Raw genomic sequence first — 24,467 nt, forward strand, 5'->3', positions numbered from 1 at the left:
AGGACAGCAAGAATTATTCTACTCTCCAACTACTCAGGAAATTACTTTATGCATTTAAATAGAAAGAAACTTATCTGGCTTCCTCAGAAGAATTGTTTACCTCTAAGTCAATCATGTCCCGGGGGAAGGGCACCTCTGGGTTTTCGCCAGTGTCCATAATTGGGATATTGGCTTTCCTTATCTCTTTCTCAACAAATCCTAGAACGACAGAATCAAAACATTCATGTCTAGCTGCACGTCTGGAACTGCCAATACTTGAGGAAAACAATAATAAGACCCCAAACCTGGCTAAAAAGAGCTTCGTTCTAAGAAAGTCACTTTTACATAAAAAAGGCAGATCGTGTAAATCCTTTTTTCTCCACATTCCTCTTCCTCCTACCCTACGGTTCTCTAAAGCATAGCTACCCCAAACAGGCTTATCATCCCACTACTGTCTTCTTTCCCTCTTCTGATATTAAAACTGGTCCTCATCTGTGTCAGCTCTCTACCCTTTGTGACTTCTACTGTATGACGGTTCTGGTCACAGATACTGTTGGCAGAGAAGAGCTACAGAAGAGTGCGATTCAGTAGAATATTTGAGGCTTAGCACACTAGTGAGACAACTCCAGCCTACATGGGTTTCATTAAATGTGAAAACAGGTCAGTTTTGACTTAAAAAATACAAAAAACAACGCACAGAATAAGGCCCCAAAACACCAGAAGAGAAAAGTGTTTCAGGTGATAACTACTGACTTAGTTTTTAGCACAGGGACTAAATTCACCTAACAGCTAACTGAAAGCTGGCATAGTATAGCAGCAAGATCTTGGATTTTGAAGACAGACAACCTGGATTCAAACACTGATCCCATCATGACAGCTTACGTTCTTGGGCAAGTCACTTAACCTCTCTGATCTTTGGTTTCTTCGTTTACTAAATATGGGTACTAAATCACCCATCTTGAAGGAATGTTGTGGGGAATGAACAAAATAAAGTATATGAACACCCTAACGCTCAACAGGACCTTAATAAATGTTAGATTCTTCCCTCATAAATAGCTCAAATTAAAAGGTGGCTATGCTGAGATCTAAAATTGATGGTGTTCTGGGTCCTACCTCTCAGAATTCTACAGTGTAGTACTGCCATAAAACCCTTCCCATAAAAAAACAACCAGTATTTTTCAGCTTGCAGCCTTGTCATCTCAAACAAAGTTTCTATTAAGCACCACCTAGCCCAAACACCACACGTCTACTCATGCACAAGAAATTCATCTTTACATCAGATTGCAAGATTTTTCCTCTCTTCTTTTCCTCCTGTAGTATTTTCTTCCTTTATTAAGAGGACTCTAATTTAAGACAAATGGCTCACTAGAGGAACATCAGACAAGGCCAAAATGCACATACGAAGCTTTCGATCCATTTCTTCACATCTTCTAACTTCATTCACAAATTTCCGCTGGAAAACGTTCACATCTGGATTTAACTGCAAAATAAGAACAGAATACCAAATATTCAAATACTACATTTCCCCTCTTTCATAAGCAACACATCCTGCAAAGTGAAAACCTAATTTACTGTCAATGTATGATGCGATACTAATAAAAACTTTCTACTGATCCACACAACCTGCTTTGGGACCAGTCACACCAATGAAAAGTAAAATCCCCTCCCTCACTGCTGCAACATATTCCTGGAATGGAGGCAAATTAGACAAAGCACAGTGGCACAAAATGTTCTTCCCAGGTCAAAAGTCTCAGTGAGCACAACCACCACCCACATTTGGGCAATGGATATAATAGAAGCTCTGCCTGGTTCTCCTTCTCTCCTTCTTCCCAATCAGAAGAGACAGAAGGCAAACTTCTCTTGTTCTTTTGCCCCAGGGTCTTCACCTTCTAGGTGATAGGCTGGTTTATTCAATCATACATCACAAGTAATTTTCAAAGCAATGTGATAGATTTTCTGGGAAATGCAAATAAGAATAAAACAAGTTCCTACTCATTAAGAAGCCTGCAAACTAATAGAGAAGAAAGATGAATACAACCAATAAGAGAGCATGTGATAAATTCCATAAAAGCAATACAAAGAAAGAATTATAGTTACTCAACATTTGTGGAGCACCAAATATGTCCCAGACACTGTATTAGGCACTGGCATAAATATAAAGAATACGAGATATCCTAGCTTTGAAGAGCTATCAGCCCCACAGAAGAGAGACACAAACCAATCAATACAACTTTTGTGATAAACGTTATTAAAGAGTAAGCAAAATATTGTTGGCAGTTTCCTATACAGTTAAACATATATCTACCTACCTCATGACTGAGCATTCTACTGCTAGGCACCCGCTTAAGAGGAATGAAAACATGTCCACAGAAATTTGTAAAAGAATGTTTACAGCAGCTTTATTCATAATCGACCCAAACTGGCAATGATCCAAATGCCATCAACAGGAGACTGGATAAAGATACTGTGATATGTTCGTACCATAGAATGCTATTCAGTAATAAAAAAGAATCAACAACAGATATGCACAAAATGAGATTAAATCTCAAAAATACAAGGTTGAGTGAAAGAAGTCAGACATAAGAGTCTGTAATGTATCATTCATTTACATAAAGTTCAAAAACAGGCAAAACTAATCTATGATGGTAGAAATCAAAACAGTGGTTACCTATGATGGGTAGGGACTGACCAGAAGTGTGTTCGAGATAACTTTCTGGGCTGCTGGAAATATTCTATATCTTGACTGGGGTGGTGGTTATAAGGGTATATAAATTTACCAAAATCATCAACCTGTACTCCTAAGATCTATGTATTTCACTGAATATAAAGTTTACCTCCATAAAAAAGAAGAGGGGGGCTTCCCTGGTGGCGCAGTGGTTAAGAACCTGCCTGCCAATGCAGGAGACATGGGTTCAAGCCCTGGTCTGGGAAGATCCCACATGCTGCAGAGCAACTAAGCCTATGAGCCACAACTACTGAGCCTGCGCTCTTGAGCCTGTGCTCTGCAGCAAGAGAAGCCACCACAATGAGGAGCCCACGCACAGCAACAAAGAGTAGCCCCCGCTCACTGCAACTAGAGAAAGCTGAGCGCAGCAATGAAGAATTAGAATTAGAATTAGAATTACCATATGACCCAGCAATCCCACTACTGGGCATATACCCAGAGAAAACCATAATTCAAAAAGACACATGCACCCCAATGCTCATTGCAGCACTATTTACAATAGCCAGGTCATGGAGCAACCTAAATGCCCATCGACACACAAATGGATAAAGAAGATGTGGTACATATATACAATGGAATATTACCCAGCCATAAAAAGGAACGAAATTGGGTCATTTGTAGAGACATGGATGAGTCTAGAGACTGTCATACAGAATGAAGTAAGTCAGAAAGAGAAAAACAAATATCGCATATTAACGCATATATGTGGAACCTAGAAAAATGGTACAGATGAACTGGTTTGCAGGGCAGAAATTGAGACACAGAAGTAGAGAACAAACATATGGACACCAAGGGGGATAAGCAGCAGCGGGTGATGGTGGTGGTGGTGGGATGAATTGGGAGATTGGGATTGACATGTATACACTGATGTGTATAAAATGGATGACTAATAAGAACCTGCTGTATAAAAAAATAAATAGGGCTTCCCCGGTGGCGCAGTGGTGGAGAGTCCACCTGCCAATGCAGGGGACACAGGTTCAAGCCCTGGTCCAGGAGGATCCCACATGTCGCGGAGCAGCTGAGCCCGTGTGCCACAACTACTGAGCCTGCGCTCTAGAGCCCGTGAGCCACAGCTGCTGAGCCCATGTGCCACAACTACTGAGCCCACACGCCTAGAGCCCGTGCTCTGCAACGGGAGAGGCCACCGCAGTGGGAGGCCCACACACCGCGGTGAGGAGTGGCCCCCGCTCGCCGCAGCTGGGGAGAACCCATGAGCAGCAACAAGGACCCAACACAGCCAAAAATAAATAAATAAAATAAATAAATTTTTTAAAAAGTAAATAAAATAAAATTTAAAAATTCAAAAAAAAACACAATGCAGCCATAAATTAATTAATTAATTAATTAATTATTTTAAAAAGAATGAACTGTAAGAGAGAGAGACTGGTAACAGAGAACCTAGTAAGGAAATTATTGGTATTATGTATTACATTAATATTAGACAGATGGAATCTATGGTAAAAACCATTATTAGAGATTAAGAGAATCACTACATAATGATAATAAGAACAATTCCCAGGAAAATGAAACAATTCCAAACTTGTGTGTCCCTAATAAAATGCTTATTTGTTTTTGTTTTGTTTTGTTTTTTTTTCACTGAGCAGGCAGTACTCAGCCTCTCATTCAGAAATTTCCACTTCAATAAACAAGACATTCTGAAGTGAAAGTAGCCACAAGACTCATGGTAACTTTACTGGTTTCATAATCAGGAGTCAAGGTTCAACTGCAGCCACACCATGGCCTGCTTTGGGTAAGGAGTCCTGAAATATGTGGGCAAGGCATTCTCAAAATATTTCAAACAAACATTAACAGAACTACAAGAAAAAACTGACCAATCTGTCTACGTAGTGGGAAATTTTAATATAATTTTAAAACTATTGATACATCAAGTCCACCAAATATTATAAAGGACAGAGAACATTTGAACAACATAATCAGCTTAATCTAACACTCACACACATTTTCTAACACTGCATCCAATAGTTCTCTCTTCAAGAGTTCATTTATAAAAACTGACCACAAAATAGGTCACACAGCAAGTCTCAGTACAGAATTGGTACCATAAAATGTTCTCTATCATGCAATTAAGTTAGAAATCCATATCAAAAATACAACTTAACATATTTGGAAATTCTAAAATAGCCCTAAGTAATTCACAGCACAAAGAAAAAGTCATAATGAAAATCTCTCTCTCTTTTTTTTTTTCCTGTGGCCATGCCACGTGGCTTGCGGGAGCTCAGTTCCCCAGCCGGGGATCAAACCCAGGCCCTCGGCAGTGAGAGCACACAGTCCTAATCACTGGACTGCCAGGGAATTCCCTGAAATATCTTAAAATATTTAGAATGGAATGATAATGAAAATGCTAAAGATCAAACTTTGTAGGATGCTGTTAAAGTGGTATTTAAAGGGAACTTTATAGACTTAAATGCAAATAGAAAAGACTAAAAAATTAATGTGTCAAGTGTTCAAGAAGTTAAAAAAAAGATAACAGGAAGTAGAAAACAACAAAGAGCAGAAATTGGGACTTCCCTGGTGATCCAGTGGTTAAGACTCCACCTTCCAATGCAGGGAGTGCAGATTTGATCCCTGGTTAGGGAGCTAAGATCCCACATGCCTTGGGCCAAAAAACCAAAAAACATAAAACAGAAGCAATATTGTAACAAATTCAATAGAAAGACTTAAAAAAAAAAAAAAAAAAAAGAGCAGAAATGAATAAAAGTTCCTGAATAAAACAAAGTCAAAAGCTGATTTTTTTCTTTTATTCTTCTTTATCATTTTATTTGTTATCATTTTTTCTTAAAAGCTGGTTATTTGAAAAGACAAAATGGCCCAAATTTTTATAAGACTGAGAGAAGGCATAAATAAACATAAGAATAAAAAAAGTTCACTACAGATAGAAATTTCAACAGTTAAAATATACCCATCTAGAAACACCAGGCCTAGAAGGTTTAAAGATAGGTTCTTTCAAAGACTAGATAAGCCCAAAGCTTAGAAAAACTATTCCAATGAGGAGACAAATGAAAGGAACATTCCTCAACCAATAAGTGAGATTGGCCAGTATAATCTTTATACCAAAATAAGATAGGAATAGTTTGAGAAAGGACAATTACAGACCAATATCATTTATAAATATAAATGAAAAAATCCTAATAAAATTATTAGGAAATTGAACCCTAAAATTCTTTTGAATACACCTCATGACCGAGTTTCCCAGGCTTACAAGGATGATTTTACGTTTAATAAAAAAATCTATACAAATGGTCTGTAAGGATATGAAAAAGACTCCACATCATTAGCCATGAGGGAAATGCAAATCAAAACCACTGTGAGATACCACTTCACACCCATTAGGATGGCTGTAATAAAAAATTTAAAAAAAAGGAAAATAACAAGTGTTGGTGAGGATGTGAAGGAACTGGAACCCTCATACATTGCTGGTAGGAATGTAAAGCGGTGTGGCTGCTGTGGAAAGCAGTATGGAGGTTTTTCAAAGTGTCAGAATTACCACATGACCCAGCAAATCCGGGTACATACTCCTGGGTACCGGAGTATATATACTCCGGTATACTCCGGTATATACTTCTTTGGGTATATACCCAAAAGAAGTGAAAATAGGCACTCAAACAAATACTTGTACACGAATGTTTATATAGCAACATTATTCACAAGAGCCAAAATGTGAAAACAACTCAAATATGTTCAGCAACTAATGAATGAATAAACAAAAGGTGGTATATACATACAATGGAAAATATTCAGCCATAAAATGGAGTGAGTACTGATACATGCTACAACAGGATGAATCCTGAAAACAATATGCTAAGCAAAAGAAGCAAGATACAAAAGGCAATGTATCATATGATTCCATTCATATAAAATGTCCATCCAGAATAGGGAAATCCAGAAAGACAGCGGTAGATTAAGTGATCGTCAAGGGCTGGGGCGAGGGAGAGATGGGGAGTGACTGCTATGGGTACAGGGTTTCTTTGCAGGGGTGATTAAATGTTCCGGAATTAGATGGTGGTGATGGTTACACAACCATGTGAATGCACTAAATACCACTGAACTGTACACTGTAAAAGGGTGACTTTTTTGGTATATCTCAATTGAAAAAAACATAGGCAGTGGAATCAGACAATCCTGGATACAAATCTGTGTGTCCCTGGGGTATTTTCATCTGTGCTGCAGGTTCCTAAACTGTAAAATGACAGTGGTAGGTTCCACTATTCAAAAGGAGGTTCTACTTCTCAGGTTGCTATAGGAATGACTGCAGTAATAATGTAAAATGTTCAACATGACATCTATTCAAAAAATGTAAATTGTCCTTATGATCCTACGTGTTAGACAGTAAGGGACTGAAGAATAGACAAGAAGTATGTCAAAGAGAAGAATGAATGAGGGGACAGATAAGCCACAGAAGATTTTGAACAAGTCGAGCAACGAAACATGTCTTGTCTCTCTAAAACCCAGGGCAATATCTTTTGTATAGAAGATAAGTAACAGCTAGCTCTATACTGAAACCACTTCTTATACTGAAACCACTCATTTTAATATGCTGCATATTTTCGTACTTAAAAAAAGATAGAAAGCAAAGTACAGATACATGCTACAATATAGATGAACCTTGAAAACATTGTTAAATGAAAGAAGCCAGACACAAAAGACTACATATTGTATGACTCCACTCACATGAAATGTCCAAGAATAGGCAAATCCACAGAAACAACAATGAAGATTAGTGGTTACCAGGGGCTGGGGGTGGGGAGTGGGGTTGGGAGGGAATGGGGAGTGACTGTTAATGGCTACAGGGTTTCTTACTGGGGTGATGAAAATGTTCTAAAATTGATTGTGGTGATGGTTGTACAATTCTGTGAATATACTCTAAGTCATTAAATTGTACACTTTAAATGGATAAATTGTACAGTATGTGAATTATATCTCAGTAAAGCTGTTAAAAAAATTAGTAGGAAAATATATGACTATGTAATTCACCAAATTAACGGATTAAAGGAGAAAAAAACATGGCAACCTCAATAAGGAAAGACATTCAATAGAATTCCACAACCATTTGTGACAGTAACTTCAGAAAATCAGAAATTGAAAGGAATCTGCATAATCTAATAGAATTTTCCAAAAAATTAAGAATAAACATCTTATTTAAATTATAAAAAATTTAAAAGATTCCCCTTAAAGTTAGAAGTAAGACAGGCATACTACATGATAGATACAAAGCATTTTGCCCTATTTCCTTATTAACAATAATCCCAATTTTGTTTAGGGAAGCAACTGCTCAGCTGAAAAAAAAAGAAAACCACCACATTTCCCAGACTCCCTTGCAGCTAGAGTATGCCATAATTTTGGCCAATGATAAATTAGCAAAGTCTGCTGAGGGTTTCTGGGAAAGCTGTTTTCCTCCATATGTAAGTACTTCCCCCTCCTCCTTGCACTTCTTTCTTCCTGCCTAGAATATGGAAGAAATGCTGAGAGCTGTGGTGGTCGTCTATAAGGACAAAAGCCAAATGGTCAAGGATGGCCAAAAAGAAACACAGAATGATCTTAGGACACTGATGACAGTGTGAAGCTGGGCTTCATGTTACATGAGAAAACTACACCCCTAACATTTGGGTTTTCAGTTACATACAGCTAAACACAATCCTAACCAGTATTAGCTTGCTCTTACTCTTCATCAACACGTTATGTTACTGGGACTTCTCTGGTGGTCTAGTGGGTAGGACTCCGAGCTCCCAATGCAGGGGGCCCAGGTTCAATCCCTGGTCGGGGAACTGGATCCCACATGCGTGCCACAACTAAGAGTCTGCATGCCGCAACTAAGAAGGCTGCATGCTGCAACTATGAGCCTACATGTCACAACTAAAACTCCCGCATGCCACAAGGAAGATCCCGCTGCATGCCACAACTGAGACCTGGTGCAGACAAAATAAACAAATAAATAAATATTAAAAAATAAATTTAAAAAAAGTTATGTTATTAAAGGTCCCAATGGATACAGTAAAATAAGAGAAAGAAAAGGAAAAGGATTTGAAAGAAACAGTTCACTCTCTTGACAGTGCAGTAAAAAAGATTATATCAAATGTAGCAAAATGTTAACAACTGGTGAATCTACATTAGAGTATTCAGGCTTGAAATTTTTCAAGATAAAAATTTAGGAGGGACTTCCCTGGTGGCACAGTGGTTAAGAATCCACCTGCCAATGCAGGGGACGTGGGTTCGAACCACAGCAATCAGAGAAGACAAAGAAATAAAAGGAATCCAAATCGGAAAAGAAGAAGTAAAGCTGTCACTATTTGCAGATGACAATGATACTATACATAGAGAATCCTAAAGATGCTACCAGAAAACTCCTAGAGCTAATCAATGAATTTGGTAAAGTAGCAGGATACAAAATTAATGCACAGAAATCTCTTGCATTTCTATACACTAATGATGAAAAATCTGAAAGTGAAATTAAGAAAACACTCCCATTTACCATTGCAACAAAAAGAATAAAATATCTAGGAATAAACCTACCTAAGGAGACAGAAGACCTGTATGCAGAAAATTATAAGACACTGATGAAAGAAATTAAAGATGATACAAATAGATGGAGAGATATACCATGTTCCTGGATTGGAAGAATCAACATTGTGAAAATGACTCTACTACCCAAAGCAATCTACAGATTCAATGCAATCCCTATCAAACTACCACTGGCATTTTTCACAGAACTAGAACAAAAAATTTCACAATTTGTATGGAAACACAAAAGACCCCGAATAGCCAAAGCAATCTTGAGAACGAAAAATGGAGCTGGGGGAATCAGGCTCCCTGACTTCAGACTATATTACAAAGCTTCAGTAATCAAGACAGTTTGGTACTGGCACAAAAACAGAAATATAGATCAATGGAACAGGATAGAAAGCCCAGAGATAAACCCACACACATATGGTCACCTTACCTTTGATAAAGGAGGCAAGCATATACAGTGGAGAAAAGACAGCCTCTTCAATAAGTGGTGCTGGGAAAACTGGACAGTTACATGTAAAAGTATGAAATTAGAACACTCCCTGACACCATGCACAAAAATAAACTCAAAATGGATTAAAGACCTAAGTGTAAGGGCAGACACTATCAAACTCTTAGAGGAAAACATAGGCAGAACACTCTATGACATACATCACAGCAAGATTCTTTTTGACCCAGCTCCCAGAGAAATGGAAATAAGAACACAAATAAACAAATGGGACCTAATGAAACTTAAAAGCTTTTGCACAGCAAAGGAAACCATAAACAAGACCAAGAGACAACCATCAGAATGGGAGAAAATATTTGCAAACAAAGCAACTGACAAAGGATTAATCTCCAAGATTTACAAGCAGCTCATGCAGCTCAATAACAAAAAAACGAACAACCCAATCCAAAAATGGGCAGAAGACCTGAACAGACATTTCTCCAAAGAAGATATACAGATGGCCTACAGACACATGAAAGAATGCTCAACATCATTAATCATTAGAGAAATGCAAATCAAAACTACAATGAGATATCATCTCACACCAGTCAGAATGGCCATCATCAAAAAATCTAGAAACAATAAATGCTGGAGAGGGTGTGGAGGAAAGGGAACACTCTTGCACTGTTGGTGGGAATGTAAATTGATGCAGTCGCTATGGAGAACAGTGTGGAGGTTCCTTAAAAAACTACAAATAGAACTACCATACGACCCAGCAATCCCACTACTGGGCATATACCCTGAGAAAACCATAGGTCAAAAAGAGTCATGTACCAAAATGTTCATTGCAGCTCTATTTACAATAGCCAGGACATGGAAGCAACCTAAATGTCCATCGACAGATGAATGGATAAAGAAGATGTGGCACATATATACAATGGAATATTACTCAGCCATAAAAAGAAATGAAATGGAGGTATTTGTAATGAGGTGGATGGAGTTAGAGTCTGTCATACAGAGCGAAGTAAGTCAGAAAGAGAAAAACAGGGCTTCCCAGGTGGCGCCGTGGTTAAGAATCCGCCTGCCAATGCAGGGGACATGGGTTCAAGCCCTGGTCCGGGAAGATCCCACATGCTGCAGAGCAGCTAAGCCCGTGCACCACAACTACTGAGCCCACGAGCCACAACCACTGAGCCCACGTGCCACAACTACAGAAGCCCGCGTGCCTAGAGCCCGTGCTCCGCAACAAGAGAAGCCACCGCAGTGAGAGGCCCACGCACTGCACCGCAATGAAGAGTAGCCCCCGCTCACCGCAACTAGAGAAAGCCCACATGCAGCAACGAAGATCCAACTCAGCCAAAAATAAATAAATAAATAAAATAAATTTATTAAAAAAAAAAAAAAGAAAGAGAAAAACAAATACAGTATGCTAACACATATATAAGGAATCTAAGGGAAAAAAAATTAAAAAAAAAATTAGGAAAACAGAAAATACTGATAACAAAAAAAGAAAAATAAACTTTATATATATGACAAAATATACCAAAAACAGAGGGAAAAGACAAGCCACAGCCTGGAAGAAGTTATCAGTAGAGGATTAGAAAAAAGATTAGCTTCCAGAGTACATGAAGAACTTGAAAAAAAAATCCTACAAGTCAATACAGAAGACATGCAAACCCAACAGAAAAACAGGCAGATAATATGGACAGACATTCATGGAAAATGAAACCCATTATGTCCGATAAACAAATAAGAAGATACTAAATGTACTAATCTAGAAAATGCAAATTAAAACAACAAGATACCACTTGGCAACCATCAGACTGGCAAATTTCTTTCTGGCTGAGCACAGAGGCGTTGACACAATTGTGGAACGACAGGTACTCTCAACCAGCGATGGGAGCACGAACAGGTGCGTTCACTCTGAAGTTCACTCAGATAACATCTAACAGTTAGGGATGCACACGATGCTCAGCAACGCGCCTCCTGGTTATAATCCCTGGAGCAGCAGCAGGTCCATTAGATCAATACCATTTTCTTGTAACACTAGGACATCATTTGCCTTTTTCATTCTCATTCTCTCATGAGTGTTCAGTGAAGCTTTCCAGAGGCTCATGAGATACATCACAGCAGACTGACTGCAGAAGCAAATGAGAATCCAGCTTTCTGCTAATTCAGACACTAAAAGATTTTCAAAAGTGTAAAAGCAATATCCCTCTTCTCGAAACTATTTTTTTGTTTTGGAAAACATAGCTATTTTTCATAAAAATGTTATGATAACACGTAGTGGGTTTATTATTATAATTTTTAAATGATTTAATATGTAAATACTTCAAACATTTCTCAGTTTTAATTTCCAGTACAATAATATCGCTAACTGTAACTCTTATAAAAGCCCTCTGGGGTCCTCAATTTTTTAAGAGTCTAAAGAGGTCCTTAGACCAAAAAGTTTGAGAACCACTGCCCTGGAGAAACTATCACACATGTATACCACAAGACGTATATATGAATCTTCCTTGCACCACTGTAGAGCAAAGAATTGCAATCAACCAAAATGTTCATCAAAAGGAAAAAATGATAAACTGTATATTCTTACAATAACTATATAGCAATTTAAAGGAATGAACTAGCACTATCTGTACCAACATGGTTAAATCTTACAAACATTAAATTTAAAAAGTACTTGCTGAAGGATACACACAATATGAAACCATATACATAGTTTTAAAACATATAAAATTATACTATATATTATTTAGTGATACATACATACATACACAGCAAAAGTGGAAAAAAAACCCCAAGGGAATGATAAAAGCAAAGATCATTGTAGAGATTACCTTTGTGGGGGAGGAGAGAGAAATGAATGGCAGGGAAGAAGGATACACAGGAGCTTTCAATTATTTGTGGAATGTTTCTCTTAATTAGATAGTAGAAACATAGTTACAGGCATAACTCATTTTACTGTATTTCACATTATTGCACTTTGCAGATATCACTTTGTTTTACAAATTGAAGGTTTGTGGCAACCCTGCACTGAGGAAGGGTTGATCAGCACCATTATTCCAACAGCATTTGCTCACTTTGTGTCTCTGTGTCACATCTTGGTAATTCTCTGAGTATTTCAAACTTTTCCAGTATTATATCTGTTACGGTGATCAGTGATCTTTTTATTGCAAAAAGATTACGACTTGCTGAAGTCTCAGATGATGGTTAGCATTTTTTAGCAACAAACTATTTTTTAATTAATACATGTACATTTTTTTTTAGACATAATGCTACTGCACACTTAATAGACTATAGTATAGTCTATAGCCTACAGTATAAACATAACTTGTGGGAATCTTAGTTCCCCGACCAGGGATTGAACCTGTGCCCTCGGCAGTGAAAGCGTGGAGTCCTAACCACTGCACCACCAGGGAATTCCCAACATAACTTTTATATGCACTGGAAACCAAAAAATTTGTGTGACTCGCTTTATTGAGATACTCACTTTACTGTAGTGGTCTGGAACTAAAATAAATATTCATTGTATTAGTCCCTATAATGTTTTGTATGATTGAAATACAACATAAGTAAAAGTTAAGAACACTGAATAGACACAATGGGTGTTAGGTAGGGAGACACCATAGTACCAGATAAAGGATTGCAAATTAAGGATGACTTCGGTTTGATTTAGGTTTCAAGTCTAGAAAACTGGAAGAATATTGATGCATTAGCTCATCTTTAGAAAGTCAGGATGAAGAAATAGTTTGTTAAAAAGGCAAGGTGCTGGGATTTAGACATAACCAGCTTGAGAAGCAGAGATGACAAAAATCTCTTTCGGGGGGAGGTGGGATGGGGGGACAAAGGCCTTCTGAGCTGTTTTATTTTATTTTTTTAAATTGAAGTACAGTTAATTTACAATGTAGTGTTAGACAGAAATCTTAGAGAGTTGTTAATTCAGGGATGGTGTTTGGGAGGTCAGGACCAGAGACACAGATTTGGGACTCACTGAGTAAAGATGGAAGATTTGAGGACAGATGAGATCACCAAAAGAAAAAAAAAAAAGTGATAGGGAAGATATGGGTACGGAGAAGCTTAGCCAGAGAGAGCAAAGAAAAGAGTTTCCGGAACACTGCCACCTATGGCAGGAGTAAGGAACATAAGAGAGAGGTTGGTGGAAGATAACAATGAGTTTTCAGAAAGGTAAGAAAAGGAACCAGAGTCAGGGAGGAGGACATTTGAAGAGAGTTGATATAAAAGAGTTCAAAGAGAATAAGGGATAAGACCACATCACTGGATTATATTTGTGCAATTTCGGCTCAGACTGAGAACTTCCTGAAAGCTTGCCAATTCCAGGAAGCTAAAAGTGATTAATTCCACCTCTTTCTGACCACTCCTCTTTCATCCATCCATTCATTCCAACAAATATTGATTATCTTTTATGTGGGCACTAAGGATATAATAACGAATGTCTCTGTCTTCCTGGTGCTTAGATCACAGTAGAAGAGCGATTCTTTAATCAGCCAGTCACACTGATGAATGGAAAATCACAACTATGATGAATGCTATAAATGAGAGGTACATGGAGCTTTGAGACTGCATAACAAGGAATTGTTACCTGCTCCCTCCTTTCAGCAGCGTAGACTGTGACTTCAGATTGCAAGCCCCATAGGTCATACTTTTTTTATATTCTTAGACTGGCCATTTTCTTTTGATATCTCCTCCAAGTGCCCAGCATAATGCTTCAGAACAATGGGTATTCAGTAATATGCTTACTTATATACTATGTATCTGTAACTGGATGCTTCAGATTTTGTAATAAATATGTCCTATTGTGTGAAAGAGCTATGACACTTTCTTTTAATACCGTACTATGGGTGTTAAGGAGCCCAAAAGCAAAGTGCAAGCCTTGAACAGGTTAGTTTGATGTCCTCCACCTGCATCCCAAGCAATTACCTTGAGAATGCTTAAGATTATTCTCAAAGCGGTAGCTAGTTAAAGTATGGAAGGACTGGCACAAAACATTCTCATCTCTACAAAGACAACTTGAAATGTACACTCTTCCAATAGTAAGCCAGTGCTATAATGTTATTTTTGCAAATAAAAAGCAAAACATTCGTCTTAAGGCAAACTGGCCATGACAGGAAAAATAGAGTTCAGCGGTAATCAAGAAGCAGCCCCAGGGCTTCCCTGGTGGCGCAGTGGTTGAGAATCTTCCTGCTAATGCAGGGGACACGGGTTCGAGCCCTGGTCTGGGAAGATCCCACATGCCGCGGAGCAACTTGGCCCGTGAGCCACAACTACTGAGCCTGTGCGTCTGGAGCCTGTGCTCTGCAACAAGAGCAGCCACGATAGTGAGAGCCCTGCGCACCGCGATGAAGAGTGGCCCCCGCTTGCCGAAACTAGAGAAAGCCATCGCACAGAAACGAAGACCCAACACAGCCAAAAATAAATAAAAAACAAAACAAAACAAAAAAAAAGCAGCCCCATAACTACTTACATCACGAAACTGAACCTTTCCGAGTTCTCCTAACTCACTGACACAACAATAAGCAGCTTCTGACTGTAGAAAAAGCTGGGCCAGTGTCATCTCCTCACTCCGGAAAAGCTCCCCCATGGCAGCAGAAAGGACCGGTCAACTGAGTACCTGGATTTCTCTCCAACCTAAGGCAAAAAGAGAAAATTATATGACCTTGGAATTATCAAGAGGACTGAGAGCAAACAACACCCCAGGAAGCCTCTTCCGTTTTGCATTTCATTTCTTCCACTCCATGCTGACAGGTCTTTAACAACTGTTTTGACATCCTTCTTAGAAAGACAGAAAGGAGAAATTGCAACTGCTGTTACGGAATCTTCTCCCAAAGACTGTCTGATGAACAGTCACTTCCTTTGCAGTCGACGTCAGGATTGAATGACAATAATTTGGGACATCTCAATACATAAGAACGTATTCAGATTAAAAACAGGAACTGGGAGTCCGAAACAGCTCTTTAAATACCTTGGACACAATATTATGAGGCAGCTGACATTTTTTTTTTTTCCTGTGTCAGGAAACAAACAGAAGAGACCTCGGTTACCCTGTCATAAAGCATGTCTCCGTTGCATCTAGTTTTCTATCCTCTACTGCTAATTTCTAACAGCCAGCACTGCCCTAAAGGTACGGCTACCTTAAAGGGTTTAACTGTCCAAACTCCTCAGAAAACACCATTTTCTCCCAAAAGAATCTAAACACATAAGCATTAACTTAAAAAACAAAAACAGACAAACACAGAAACAGCTTACACATTAAGCTCAATTTCAAGTCAAGCATGACAGGAATACATGGTAATGACAAAGCAATTTTAAGTCACAGAGGATAAGCTTTGGACCTCCGCAGCTTTCTGTTTCTTATCCCCACCTTGAAGATTAACTACATTCTTCCATCTGTTAAAGCTTCGCATGAATGAGCCAATAAAGATTTCCTTTTCAGTCGGTCTTACCGTTACCGGGTAGGAAAGACAATTGGCGCTATCAGTGGTCCTGAAACTGCAATTATTTATTCTCAATCAGCTATTGTAAGGCACAGGCTGTACAGAATCTAAACTCAACAAAATGTACGGTATTTTTAGTATCATGAGGGCATCCCTAATGATAGGTGAAACTGGCATCAAAGGAAGAGTTATTCTTCCGGAAGCCTGGGAGACATTTTGAGAAATCTGAATGACAAAAACCTTTGTGCATTTGACGTTCAAGGCAGCAAAACCACGCATTCAGATATAAGCAAGAATTTCTCAAGAGATCATGTAGTTTGACTTTAAGACTGCCTACACCTGAATCATCCAAAACAGCTGTTATCAGATCCCACACTACCCTCAACAAGAATAGATTCCACAACCTCTAAACACATAAAATTATGCCAGATCAGCATAGTTCACAGGCTGCCGATAATGACAGCCTCCAATGAGTTGCCTCCCTGTTTCTGTTCTTTAATGATTACAAGTCTCCCTAGAACATCTCTATCCCACTGGAACCAAAGAGAATACTAAAAAGGCCACAGCAATTCGGGCGCGTGGGGGTCGCAAAAAAAATATGAAGAAACAGTAATCCTGCGCAAGAGGAGTCCAAATAAGGTGCTACCGAGCCCTGCCTCACGACTGTCATCCAGTCCTCGCCTCCTAACGAGGTGTTCAAATTCCCCTGCCTCATTTCCTGTCTACCTAGTGAGAAGGAGGAATTCTCTGAGCCCAGGCACACCTACCTCCTGGAGTGGGGAATAAAAGGGGATAATCCTCAAATGGAGAGCCCCTTTAAGAAGCCCCCCAATTCTTCAGCCTACCCAATAACCTTCAGTTCCTCCTCCTTCCACTTAAATGGGGGAAGGGATCGGGACCTCCAAAAGGGAGTGAACCTTCTGTTTCTCTGCCCAGAGGAGGGGTGCCCGAAGAGGGGTGAACCCCCATTTCCTCTGAGACCTGAAGCCCCTGCTAATTCCTTTGACAACCGAGAGGGCCGTTAGAAGGGTTTGCTATGCCCCTCGGAGGCCGCTCCCTGCCGCGCTGTACCTACAGCCCCAGCTCACCTCCAGACGCGGGCGGGCCAGCCGCAGCCAACGCAGCCGCCGCAGACCAACCCCGCAGCCTCCGAAGCTCAAACCCGCAGCCTCCGCAGCTCCCGGCAGCAGCACCTCGACGTGCGTGCGTCCGCAAAGCCCCGCCCCCGCGCCGCCGCCGGCCTCCGCCCCCACGATGACCTCATTGCCGTTGGCCAATGGGGTGAGGCCTCGGCCGGAGGCCGCATTGCGGAGTCGCGGGGGCGTGGGCGAGACCCTGCGTGCTGACGCCATCTTGTTCCCGCAGCCTCGGCTGCCGGCCCCGGGAGGGCGGGTGTGTGGGGCGGGCGGCGCAGGTGCTCGAGGCCTTAAGTCCTTGAGCCCTTCAGAATCCCTTCTCACGAATATGTATCCTTGAGGCCAGGCTGCCTGCTTTCCTTATTTTCATACCCAAGGAATTAATTCACAACTTCTTCCTCCTCGAGGGAAGTAGCATGAAGGAGAGATTATCATGAAATGACTGGAGAGCTCGAGCGGAGCTTTAAAGGGCTTCCAGCCCCAGTCTATTCTGCGCGCACGCACACACACATCCTTTTTCCTTATTCTGCAGGGGAAAAAATTTGAGCCCTAGAGTGGGGAGCGACTTGCTAAAAGTGCTAGACCCTGTAGAGGAGTCTTGATCAGGGGGCTCATTCATTTAAGAATAGAGAACCCCTCTTTAAAAAGGTATTTGCTTCAGTCCTTCCAGCAACTGTCCAGGTTCTATTTTTCTCCAGTTAACAGTGGGAGAAACTGTGGTGCTTCAAAGACAAAGAACGACCCTGCCTGAAAATGTTTCAGTGTTACACTCCCTACCGGACTCCTAATCGCCCTCCCCACCATGTTGCGATGGTTACGAAATTTGTGAGACCACCTGGGCGATGCCCACCTGGGCAACAGGACCTGTTCCACTCCCACCCTAAGAAGGAAGGTATATGTGCCTTGACCAATCAGTAAAGGAAATTTTCACCTCGGACCATTTCCTTTGTTTTCTGGCTATAAAAACTGATCAATAGCACATGTTCGGGCTTGATTCTCCCAGGCCATTAGGAAGTTGGCCCGCTGTTCTGGCAGTGACCCTTCCCTCTAATAAATTCTATCTTCTTTACAGTCTGCCTTGTGTCTGGAAATTCTTTTCCAACCCGCGTTCGGACCTCGACAGAAACCTTATTAGACCAGGTGTTGTGAAAGTTAATTTCGAATCTTGTTTGATGGATTCCTGTGTGCCCATTTGACCACTTAAAAGTTTTCTATTCCTCAAAATTTGTAAAAGAATAAATTTTAAAAAACGCGTTAAGTGACGTCTACCTATTATTTATAAAAACGCCTTTCTCAACTATTGATGTCGATTCCCTTTTCTTGCCCTTCTTTTAAGGAAGAGTGGGGATCCCAAGTTGTTTGTCATAACCAGAACCGTATCTAGAAAACTCAGAAAACTGGTTATTCATACTTCGTGGGTGGTGGAACCCTATTGAGATTCAAATGTAATGACGGAGATAATGTCTACCTGGCAAAAACATCATTAATCTTGCTTTACCAGCCTAAAGGAAATAATGAAGGGCAAATACCAACGTTTAATTTGCATTTTTCATCTCACATTGTGAATGAAGATATAACGACTTCGTTACGATTTTGTTGAGAAGTAGCACCTTGGAGAGCCCCAGGCCCTCCCTTTCCCTGTGAGCTTAATTGCTCCCTAGTTCTCTCAACTCTCCCCGCAAGGCGGATAAGGACCCACATTTGAAAGCCTGCCAAGTTTTATAAACTATTACGCAATGACTCATTTCCTTCCTTTGAGACTTAAAAAAAAGTTATTTTTTTAACCTCAGGGTCAGCTGCTCGCTAACCACAAATTTTCATACTCTTACCTTTAAGACAGCCTTTCATCTGGACTCATATCAATTCCCTTGAATTACCTTTTTTTCACAGCTTCCTTGAAAGTATATTCTCTCGGAGCTCCTTTTCTGTCTCCTTTCATCTCCTGCCATCAATCTTTCTCCAGTGTTCTATTTCTTTTCCCTCCATGCTCTCTTCCTTGGAAGTCTTGCCTATTGTTAGGCTTAAATGTCTATGTGTAAGACATACCTATTTTTCCAACCACCTCATTCTTCCAAGGCTCAGAAATGGAATTTCAAGCTGCCTGAATAATGCTATTCAGGCAATCAACGTTTGCTGAGGCAGTCTGCTATATCGGAGACATGGTGCTAGGTGCTGGAGACAGTAAAATGAAACAGACACTCTTCCTATCCTAGAGGAGCTCACAGATCAGTGAGAAATAAAGTTCCAACAATTATGAGAGAGAGAGAGAGAGAAAGGTGAGATGAGATTAATACTTCCCATGTGCCAGGCACTTTTCTAAGTGCTTTATAAATATGAACTCATTTAAACCTCACAACGATACTAGGAGGCAGACACTATTATTGTCTTCATTTAACAGATGTTATGGTGAAATTGAGGTACAATAATTTGCCAAAAGTCACTCAGCTAATAAATAGCAGAGCAGGATTCAAACTCAGCCAGTTTGGCCCCCTTTCTTGTGCTCTTGAGTGTTGCACTGTTCTGACTCTGTTAAGAGTGCTGTCTCTGAGTCCAACCTGAATTCAAATCTTGATCTGTCATTTAATATCTCTCACTTTACGACTCTCTAAGCCCTAGTTTCCTCCTCTATAAAATAGGGTTAATAATAGTACTTGCCTTTATATGTTTATTGTAAGGAAGAAAAGGAACTTAGTACATGCTTGGCACTCAGTCTGCATTCAAAAACTGTTAGCCATCATCATCATCATTATTATTGTTGAGATACGAAATACTATATCTCAGTATTGGACCTGAGGATGTCCGAAAAGTTTACATTGAGGTGGTGACACGAGTTTTGAAGACTTAGAGCTCTCACTGAACAAAAACTGTCTCTTCCTCTGAGATCCTTAATCCTGCTAATGGCATCATTATTTTCCTAGTTACCCAGGCTCCAAGCTTAAGCCATCCTTTTTTTTCTTTTTTTCTATCTAACATTGTTTACTTAACAAAAGCTAAATTAACACAAGTTGGATATTAAAATATCTCTGAGAACAATTTCTACTATTTATATTGTGAAAAATCAAGCAACCACTCTATAATTTGTAAAAATTTCACTTTCAGTTTAATGTTTTCTTCTAATAATTGTCTAAGAATGTCTAATTGGTCAACATTATGTATTGAGTTTTCTCTTTTTTTAAAAAAAAATTTATTTATTTTATTTATTTATTTTTGGCTGCGTTGGGTCTTCGTTGCTGCGCGCCGCTTTCTATAGCTGCGGCGAGCGGGGGCTACTCTTCGTTGCGGTGCGCAGGCTTCTCATTGCGGTGGCTTCTCTTGTTGCGGAGCACGGACTCTAGGCACGCGGGCTCAGAAGTTGTGGCTTGCGACGTCTAGAGCACAGGCTCAGTAGTTGTGGCACACAGGCTTAGTTGCTCCGCGGAATGTGGGATCTTCCTGGACCAGGGCTCAAAACTGTGTCCCCTGCATTGGCAGGTGGATTCTTAAGCACTGTGCCACAGGGAACCCCTTGAGTTTTCTCTTGAACAGAATTTGTATAGAGAGTATAAAACTTTAAATAAGTATGAATAGATATTAAGCTTAAAAATAAATCTGCCCTAGGGCTTCCCTGGTGGCGCAGTGGTTGAGAGTCTGCCTGCCAATTCAGGGGACACGGGTTCGAGCCCTGGTCTGGGAAGATCCCACATGCCGCGGAGCAAGTAAGCCCGTGCGCCACAACTACTGAGCCTGCGCGTCTGGAGCCTGTGCTCCGCAACAAGAGAGGCCGCGACAGTGGGAGGCCCGCGCACCGCGGTGAAGAGTGGCCCCCACTTGCCGCAAATGGAGAAAGCCCTCGCACAGAAACGAAGACCCAGCACAGCCATAAATATAAAAATAAATAAATAAAAATTTTAATAAATAAATAAATAAATAAATAAATAAATCTGCCCTGAGTCTGTCTTCTGAGGTTTGTACAGAGGCCTAGAAGGTTTGTACAGGGTCAGTAGTGGGGTCCTCGTGGCAGTGTGTTCTCCTTTTTTTTTTTTAAATTGGAGTATAGTTGCTTTACACTGCTGTGTCAGTTTCTGCTGTACAGCAAAGTGAATCAGCCATATGTATACATATACCCCCTCTGTTTGGGGTTTGCTTCCCTTTAGGTCACTACAGAGCACTGAGCTTTTTTGGTTTTGTTTTGTTTTGGCCGTGCCCTGCAACATGCAGGATCTTAATTCCCCACCCAGGGATCGAACCCGTGCCCCCTGCAGTAGAAGCGCAGAGTCCTAACCACTGGACTGCCAGGGGATTCCCCCAAACACAGTAGTTTCTACCTGATTTTTCTCCCCTAGCACTGAGCCTACTCATTCAATGGTAAGTACCATTTCTTGAATGAATGGGTGAATGGGTAGATGATCCTGAAAGAAACAGGGACCTCCTAATAGAAATCTACTATCAACAAAAGAACACAGCTGGGCTTCCCTGGTGGCGCAGTGGTTAGGAATCTGCCTGCCAATGCAGGGGACACGGGTTCGAGCCCTGGTCTGGGAAGATCCCACATGCCGCGGAGCAACTAGGCCCGCGAGCCACAGCTACTGAGCCTGCGCGTCTGGAGCCTGTGCTCCCAACAAGAGAGGCCGCGATAGTGAGAGAGGCCCGCGCACCGCGATGAAGAGTGGCCCATGAAGAGTGGCCCCCGCTTGACGCAACTAGAGAAAGCCCTCGCACAGAAACGAAGACCCAACACAGCCTAAATAAATAAATAAATAAATTTAAAAAAAAAAAAAAAAAAAAAAAGAACACAGCTATCAGACAAAAAGGAATATGATCACATCCTGCCTTTTTTCTGTCCCCTTCGTTTTATGGACTTCATTATCTGTGGGGAAGAGAGTTCGTGACAGATGCTTGTATTCTTGTAACAGAGATATGAGGGAAAGGTTCCAAGCAGAAGCTAGAATCAGAAACTGTGTGTGAAGTCAGTGAAAACTTTGCAGAGTCATCAAGTTCAGTACACTAATAGTGCCAATGCTTGTATTCCATGTACAGTTCTCAAAGTTATTCTACATTGGAACATTCCTATAAGGAAAATACTCTAACTTCAATGATGAGTACTTTTTTTGGGGGGGGGGGCCTCACCCTGTGGCATGCGGGATCTTAGTTCCCCGATCAGGGATCTTACCCAGATCCACGGCAGTGAAAGTGCCGAGTCTTAACCACTGGACCACCAGGGAATTCCCCAATGATGGGTACTTTAATAAATAGCTTTTAGTCATCAAAAATCCATCATTCCTTCAGCAAATATCTATTAAGTGCACACTTTATACCAGGCATAATGTTAGAAACCGGAAATGCAAAGAGGAGCAAGGAGCTCACAGTCTATCAGGAGAGAGAGACAAACAGCTAACTGTGATATAACATACATGATACAGCAGCAATTGAAGTAGAAGTCTATGTAAGCCCAGAGAAAAGAGTTATTAATCCTGTTTGGCCTTGCAGGAGGCTTTAAGAAGACATGACATTTGCGATGGGTATTAAAGGATTAATAGAAGTTTGGTCGGAGGAGGAGGCAAAGGCTAACAGAACAGAAATAGTACTAATATCAAACTAAATTCAGATTTTGTTTTCATCACAGTCAGCAAATACAACAACTTAGCCCAAAACTGACTAAAATATTTTGATACAGAATAATCAGGCATTTATGTTGATTTTATCTAGAGTTACCTGTTTGCTCCTCTAGGGAAGAAATAAGTTGTGCTTATGCCTTTCTGTAATTTGAACAAGTACAGCATATGTCCAACAAGATCCAGTATAAACAGGTTGTTACCACACAGCCTTAGAAGACGTGAGAAATTCCATATGAGGCGTAGCCACTAATGCAATTCTGGGTGTCTAAACTGAGCTATCTCTTAGCATCTGTGAAAATGTCTAAACAATAGTTACAAAAATCAGTTCTACTACCAAGACAAAAGAGAGAACAGAGGCAATGATCTAACCGAGTCTCAAAAAGTTACAAGAATTGTCACTGTAGTGAAATGACTAAAACAAATGGTTTTTTCTCCTTTTTCTTCCTTCCTTTTTTAGTTCGAATGAATGCACAGCAATTGTCTAAATTTCCACCCGTGAAAGGTCAGCTCATGGTGGCTCATCCAACTTAGATTCCTACATGGGAGTGTTAAAGTTAAACAAAGTGTGTTGAAAAACATATTTGCTTGTGTCTCTTTCTGCCATATGCTTAATTAATTAATTAATTAATTAATTAATTTCCTAGAACTGCCATACAAATTACCACAAACCGAGTGGCCTAAAACAGCAGAAATTTATTCTCTCATAGTTCTGGAGGACAGCAGTCTGAAATCAAGGTGTCCACAGGGCCATGATATTTCTAAAGGCTCTAGGGAAGAATCCTTCATTCCCTCTATCTAGCTTCTGGTGGTTGTCCAAAATTCCCGGCATTCTTTGGCTTAGGGATACATCACTCCAATGGCTGCCTTCATCTTCACATGGCATTTTTCCTTCTGTGTGTCTGTATCTGCATCCACATTTCCCTCTTCTGATAAGGACACCAGTCATTGGATCAGTGCCCACCTTAATCCAGTATGACTTCATCTTAACTTGGCCACATCTGCAAATATACTGTTTTCAAATAAGGACATATTCACCTGTTCCAGGTGGACATAAATTTGGGGGGAGCACTATTCAACCCAGTACACTTCCCTTACCAATTTGGGGAAGGAAATTTTGCTCTGCATAATAGTGCAAGCAGTTAGCAGCTAAAATTTTTTTTTTTTTTTTTTTTAAGGATTTTCTTATTTATTTATTTATTTATTTATTTATTTATTTATTTATTTATTTATTTTTGGCTGTGTTGGGTCTTCGGTTCGTGCGAGGGCTTTCTCCAGTTGCGGCAAGCGGGGGCCACTCTTCATCGCGGTGCGCGGGCCTTTCTCTATCGCGGCCCCTCCCGTCACGGGGCACAGGCTCCAGACGCGCAGGCTCAGCAATTGTGGCTCACGGGCCCAGCTGCTCCGTGGCATGTGGGATCTTCCCAGACCAGGGCTCGAACCCGTGTCCCCTGCATTAGCAGGCAGATTCTCAACCACTGCGCCACCAGGGAAGCCCTAGCAGCTAAAATTTTGATTTAAAAGTTAATTCTGGGCTTCCCTGGTGGCGCAGTGGTTAACAGTCCGCCTGCCATTGCAGGAGACATAGGTTCGACCCCTGGTCCGGGAAGATCCCACATGCCGAGGAGCAAC

General features: G+C 40.5%; 1 protein-coding gene across 4 annotated transcripts in view; it reads right to left on the bottom strand.

Moving 5' to 3' along the window:
• ATP6V0A1 (ATPase H+ transporting V0 subunit a1) overlaps window positions 1-17,329 on the bottom strand; it is a 57,983-nt gene extending 40,654 nt beyond the window's left edge. For all 4 annotated transcript variants that reach the window (XM_007177787.2, XM_007177786.2, XM_007177785.2 and 1 more), the window contains exons 1-4: window positions 17,197-17,329; window positions 15,139-15,302; window positions 1,381-1,459; window positions 101-198 (exon numbers count right to left, since the gene is read on the bottom strand). In XM_007177787.2, the coding sequence (XP_007177849.1) occupies window positions 101-198; window positions 1,381-1,459; window positions 15,139-15,255 (294 nt within the window). In that variant the 5' untranslated portion in view covers window positions 15,256-15,302; window positions 17,197-17,329. The remainder of the gene's footprint in view (window positions 1-100; window positions 199-1,380; window positions 1,460-15,138; window positions 15,303-17,196) is intronic.
• Window positions 17,330-24,467: the final 7,138 nt, after the last annotated feature.

Source organism: Balaenoptera acutorostrata, chromosome 20, assembly GCF_949987535.1.
Source record: "Balaenoptera acutorostrata chromosome 20, mBalAcu1.1, whole genome shotgun sequence".
Classification (NCBI taxonomy): domain Eukaryota; kingdom Metazoa; phylum Chordata; class Mammalia; order Artiodactyla; family Balaenopteridae; genus Balaenoptera; species Balaenoptera acutorostrata.